Source organism: Melanostigma gelatinosum, assembly GCF_949748355.1.
Source record: "Melanostigma gelatinosum genome assembly, chromosome: 11".
Lineage (NCBI taxonomy): Eukaryota > Metazoa > Chordata > Actinopteri > Perciformes > Zoarcidae > Melanostigma > Melanostigma gelatinosum.
The window spans coordinates 1,149,652-1,156,056 of record NC_136644.1 but is presented as its reverse complement, the minus strand read 5'-3'; the positions used below and the strand labels follow the sequence as shown (position 1 = coordinate 1,156,056).

Genomic DNA, 6,405 nt, shown 5'->3' with positions numbered 1-6,405 from the left:
TTTGCACCGATATTAATTTAATCTCCTGATTATTTTCAGTGTATGCTCCAACATGAAACTTAAAACAAAAATACTTCAATAATTATACTGGTGCACACATGCACTGCTGCATGCAGGCCAGTGCAATGTTGTATAATTCTGCTGTTTGACTTCATCAAAGCTCAGACAAACAGAAGTAAGAATAATCGAGGCATGACGCAAAGTTGTGATAACCGTTGACAGCAGCCGCATCTTTAATAAGCTCTTGGATGCTAATCTAATTCTGAACCAACCGGGAACACACACACACACACTCACACACACACACACACACACACACGCACACGCACACACACACACACACACACACACACACACACACACACACACACACACACACACACACACACACACACACACACAATTGACAGGCTCCACACTGTCGTCCGCTGTCAGTTAATAGCTGACTGCAAGCCTTCCTACGTCAGAGTGCACCAGGCTGGAGCTGGACGGCTGCTGTGGATCTTTATTTTGATTTGCACTCGAATTGACCCAAACAAAGACGACTGTACCACGAACAGAACTTTTCTACTGGCTATGGCCTCGAGGGGACGGACCTGCACGTGAACACACACACGCGCGCGCACACACACACACACACACACACACACACACACACACACACACACACATACATATAGGGGGGGGGGGGGGGGGAGCATCAGCGACGACTGACGCAGAGACATAATTCTCGTTTCCTTGGAAAACCCCATTTCCGTTGTGCTCGTCCAATCGCTGGGTGCCGTCGGTTCGTTCGGTGTTTGACTTGACGTTTCACTGTCTATGCATCGGTGTCCCTGTCTCCCTCGCCTCCCGCTGGCACCGAGGAGATCCCCGTCCCGTCTGTGCCATGACTCCACATCCGATCACGGCGCAAAAGCAGCGACGCTTGAAATGACTGCTGGGATTTGTGGTTGCCTTAACGCACAAACAACACGATCCGCTCGGTTTTGCGTAAAAGCACCGTGAAATTGGGGGGGGGGGGGGGGACAAAACAAACAAAAAGCATGCAGGAGAAGCTGTCGGACAACCAGACGTTCACTTCATCGAGGGCGTCGTCGTTTTTCATCGAGAACCTACTCGGCAAGGGACGGAATGGACATGAATCGATGTCGGACAGGAGTCGTGGGGGAGCTGGTGTGGAGACGGGGTCCGCCGGCCGAGTCCTGAAAGTACATCAAGCCGACGTGAGCGCTCTAGCGCCGGACGGCTCCAGCTCCACCGCTCGGTCCCCGTGCAGAGACTCGCCGTTGAAGTGGTACCGCGGGGGAGCTGCCTTCAACTTCAGAGCGTTGGAAACGCCACATAGTGAGTAGAGTGTCGCTGTTATGCGTCCTGAAAATAGATGATCATTTTCCTGAAAAAACTGCAACGCTACGCATGAAGCTGTGCAGCATCTGAGCCCGCGTGCGTCATACGAGACCGTTTGTTGCAGCTGCTGTCAGCAGGGTGTATGAACAGACGCTGACCATCATTTGTACTTTATTTTTGCTTCAAAAATAAGAATGAACAATGTGAAATTTATGGAGTATCGGAATCAACACATGACAACAGAGTTTTTAAAGTTCAAGGAACAGTACTTATCGCATACTTTCTATTTTTATTTACGTAAATAATTTGGTGTTATTCACAAAGTCAGGCCGTTTATTTATTTGTGCACATTCATCAAAGGCTGTTTAATTAGAACCACGAGTTAATATAGAAAGCCAGCTTTGATTCGCTTCGTTAAATAAAAGCAACAAAGTCAGAGCGGGTCTCGTGTGGAGAGTGTTGTCCGTGACTCTGCTAACCGTTCACCGAGCTCACCACACCCGTTTAAAGGGTACGGAACGCGGGCATCGATCTGTAAAACCCACTAAGCCCCAATGTTTTCCACGCGTGATCACCAGAAGCGTAATTCGTCCTCTGCTGTACAAAACCTGAGGTTATTTCATGGCTGTCACGAGATCCGTGTCTCGGTCTCAAGATTGCGCACAAATGCCAGTAAATCATCAAACAGATGGCGCAGTAGTGCGCGTCAACGCGACGCTTTTACGCATGTTCAGTGTCATTTGTCCCACTCACAGTCGCCCTAACATCATCAGTGCCCCTCCTCTTGATGCATTTACGGTCTGATAGATACTTTGATTTGAACATTCCAGTAAACAGCATGGTTCACAGGAGGTGGAAGCCCCTGGCCAATGCAATAGCCCACAAATCAGTACTTGTTAGATGTCATTATTAAGTTATGAATTGCAAATAAGTCGGGTTTCCTAGACTGTTACGCTATTTATCCCATCTGTATCCTGACACAGCATCCTCACATGGATCATGTTAAACGCAATCACATCAAAACGCCTGTTTTCCCCATGCGCACCTGTCCGGTAACGGATGGGTTGCAAAATACAAATGGAATTCAAATGTAAGTGAATTAAAATGTCCAAAAATGTCTTCGGTTTAAAACGTCAGATAGGAAACGTTTGATCTCTTCCAACTTGTCCGTCCTTTTCTTCTGACGCAGCAGTTTGTATTTCTTTATTCCGATGGACTGAATTATTCCGCCACGTTGAAACGCATTGAAGCGTTTGTTTTAAGGCCAACAACACATCAGAAAGCTGCTTTGAATGTCACTCATGTTGCAGCTTTTGTTCTCCTTTCAGGTCCAAGAGACAACACAAGTTCAGACGACCACTGCTGCTCCATATCGACCAGTGACAGGTGCTCCCCCGCCGGATCTGAGCCGATAACGGAGAGCAGCGACGAAGCTGACAGGAAGACAGACGACAACGAGGACACGCATAACGGGTTTGATGCGCGGTCGGAGCTGGACGCATCCTCGGACCCAAGCTCCACCCGGAAGAAGAAGACCCGGACCGTGTTCAGCCGCAGTCAGGTATTTCAGTTGGAGTCCACCTTCGACATGAAACGGTACCTGAGCAGCTCGGAGAGAGCGGGACTGGCAGTGTCTCTCCACCTGACAGAGACTCAGGTCAAAATCTGGTTCCAGAACCGGAGGAATAAATGGAAGAGACAGATAGCTGCGGACCTTGAGGCTGCACACATCCCCCACTCGACCCAGCGGATTGTCAGGGTCCCCATTCTGTATCACGAGGGACCCGGACCATCTGCAGCACTGGGCTTCACCCTGAACGGACATCCTCTTTCTCCAGCATTCGCGGGCTTCTCCAGCTACCCCCTGTCCTCGTTCGCTCACTCCATGAGCATGTTGCGATCACAGATGAGCGGCTTGGTGTAAAGACTGTCGAAGACTAATATGCCAAGCTGTGTGTTTATAAGATAAATTCATACTGAGTCGTGCAAAAACCCACAATGCCGCAGAAAACCGTTGACTGCATCCAAAGAGCCGCAGAGATATGATTAAGACGCAGTCATGGATCATCTTCATCGCATAAGCCTCCACGGAGCGTGTTTCTGTCACAGAGCAAGAGAAGCCCAAGCTGTTCGTACTCTGTGTGTTTGAATACACACATATTTTTGCAAAGTTTTATATTTAAAGCCACACAATTTTCCAACTTTGTCACTTTTTCCACAGAATAAAAAAACAACAACAATCACTCAATTGTCTGCTTTTCTGTTCTTTATAAATACTCATGAGCTCAAATGTGTCTGTCAATCATGAAGCGTCACACAGAACAGTGTTTGCGCACATGCGCGGTGACAGCGAGAGAACAACGTAGCACGTGACTGTTAACATTTAGGCTTGATGTTTCTGCTACAATGGGCCTCCGTTACTGCTATCCACGCGCCTCCATATCAGCTGAGCACATAGTTCATTCAATAATCCATAAGCAAAAATAAAATATAGTTTGCCCGTCAGTGATGTGTAAAAAATATTTTTTAAATAATCAGGACACAAAGATGCACTGAGAGTCTCATTTCACTCTGTTTTACCGGTTTGCGCAGACTTTTTAAACAACTAATGCCAAGCAGCAACTTGTGCTCTTGTGTTGATTAAATATACGAACATGCATCATAAGTGGAAACGCCACATTCCACTCTGCACGCGGACCTTCATTTATGCAAAATGTCGTGATTCCAATCCGTTAAAGACACATTAAAAATCCGGATGGACAACGGCTACTCAACATAAATATGAAGCGAACATTGAAACAGAAACACGTGTCGAGTGATTCACAGCGTTTTAAATGAGCAAATAGCATTTGACCTGCAGACACTATGCATACAATAAATGATTCCTTATGAAGAAAAGATCCGTTTTTAAATGCAATACGGTTATAGTTTGTGATTCAAACGTGAAAAGGAAACTCTTGTGTGCTAGAATTGTACTAGTCTATATAACCTCACATGTGTTTACAGCTTTTAGCTCAAATGCAGCAATTTCAACACAGAGAAAAAAAATACTACAATCATAAAAAGAAGAATATGCTTTTGAGAAATACTGTTATAAAATGCCACAGATAGACACACATGATCATCTGATTTACGTTCAGGTTTCAAGTTGACAAACTTGTTTTCAACACCAACATCTGACTCCAGTTAAGCCGAACTCGAGAAGGAATGCAGGCTAAATCAAAAGCATCAACCGTGTCTCGCAGCGCACATACAGCACGGTGTGAAATAACAGCGACATTAAACGCCTCATTTTCCGGAGGGACCCCTGCAGAGCTCCGGGCCCCGGGTCTCCTTGCAGCAGATGTACGAGGGTGAAGGGGGCGAGGAGAGGAGAGGGAGGGCACAACAACACTCTCGTGCCCTCCCCTCTCATCCCATCCCCTTCATGTCATAGGTCCGCCGGTCTGCTGCACGCTCCTCTGGACCAATCAACGAGTACACCGCGCTCCATCCGGTGCGTGCGGTGACGGTACATGCAGAGCATCAACAGCCCAGCGGTGTCTGCTCAGTGGCTGCTGCTATGGTGCGTGGAGCATCGAGACGATAGCGGTCATAGTAACGTCCCGGTTTAGACTTGAAGGCGAGCAGAGTCGCGGAAGTAAACAAAAAAAGGACTTCAGCCTTTTGGAGAATATGAACAAAGTGGACGCAGCATGCCGACCCGCCGCCTCTCTCAAATTCACGATTGACAACATCCTCAATCTCAAGACGAGCGGGAGGAACCGGGACGGTCGTCACCCCGCCGGACTGCGGGATGACTCGGCCACGGCGATGCGTAAAGACGGTTTCCAGAGTCACCACGACGAGCATGCAGTCCAGCAGCGACAGGACCCGGGCTGCAGGCTGGACGAGAAAGGTAAGAGGGGTTTGGTGAATTGGTAGCAGTTTGTGGGCCGCGTGCAGAGACTTTCTGTCATCCGTGTTCACCATAACGCGCGCGCTCATCAGATGTTTCAGGTTGATGTAGCGGCACCGTTGAGACTTCACCACAGCGGGTTAAACGGAGTGTCATTTGTTCGCAGAGTTGATCACGGACTGCAACGGAGCGACGGAGTCAGTCATCAGCCGCGGAGACCCGAAGAAGGCGCCGGAGGTTCGCTTCGAGAGCGGGGACAGCAGCTGCGACGACAGCAGCTCCACCACCACGGCCACGGACACCCACAAAGGGGGCAGTCCTGCCAAGAAAAGCAAAATGACAACGAAAAAGAAAACGCGCACAATTTTCTCCAAGAGACAGATTTTCCAGTTGGAGTCTACCTTCGACATGAAACGCTACCTGAGCAGCGCGGAGCGCGCCTGCCTCGCCAGCTCCCTCCAGCTCACGGAGACCCAGGTGAAAATATGGTTCCAGAACCGCAGGAATAAATTGAAACGGCAGATCTCCACCGAAATCGACGGAACTGTTACCGATTTCCCCGAGACTGGAAAGCCCATGGTGGTGGGGCAGCTCCCGGCCTTGTACAAAGAGAGCAACCTGCTGGGCAGATGCCTGCTGCCCATGCCTCTGCCCGTGGTGTACCCGGGGAGTAGCACGCCTTACCTCTGCTTCACAAACGCCAGCAAGTACTTCAGTCTGTACGACGGGGACGTATGATGAGGATTCATTCCCTCACGTGAAAGAGACACTTTGTGGTGGTCTGTTGCCAAGTTTCAAGCATTTAAGGTGTTTCGACGTTGGGTCGGACCCGCGGCCTTACTGTCTGTGAAGACTGCAAGACGCTACACCCACGGAGGAGTAGTTACATATCACTTCTAAATAAGCTGACTCGGTTTGATTTATTTTTCCAGTCAAAGCTACTGGTTCCGGATCGGCCACAGAGCCGTTCTGAGGAAATAACAGGCTAAGCTAATGATAGCCTGAGGGAGGCCTAAACATTACCAACCCCTACATTTATTGTTTACATGACATAGCATCATTCATATTATTATTATCATCGTTATTATTATTATTACCATTGACAACAGCATTTCCAGCAGCCTATAAGCCACCAAAGAAATTACTATAGCCAAGCT

The 6,405-nt window shown here is 48.5% G+C and overlaps 2 protein-coding genes across 2 annotated transcripts; both read left to right on the top strand.

Moving 5' to 3' along the window:
• Positions 1-1,046: 1,046 nt before the first annotated feature.
• On the top strand, positions 1,047-3,274 carry hmx1 (H6 family homeobox 1; the record flags this gene model as incomplete). The annotated part of the gene is made up of 2 exons (XM_079279209.1): positions 1,047-1,347; positions 2,679-3,274. 2 exons carry the CDS (start codon positions 1,047-1,049, stop codon positions 3,272-3,274), a joined length of 897 nt encoding a protein of 298 aa, XP_079135335.1.
• A 1,751-nt stretch (positions 3,275-5,025) lies between these two features.
• Positions 5,026-5,986, top strand: hmx4 (H6 family homeobox 4; the record flags this gene model as incomplete). The annotated part of the gene is made up of 2 exons (XM_079278571.1): positions 5,026-5,248; positions 5,415-5,986. The coding sequence occupies 2 exons, from the start codon at positions 5,026-5,028 to the stop codon at positions 5,984-5,986; spliced, it is 795 nt and encodes a 264-aa protein (XP_079134697.1).
• Between the last annotated feature and the right edge of the window lie 419 nt (positions 5,987-6,405).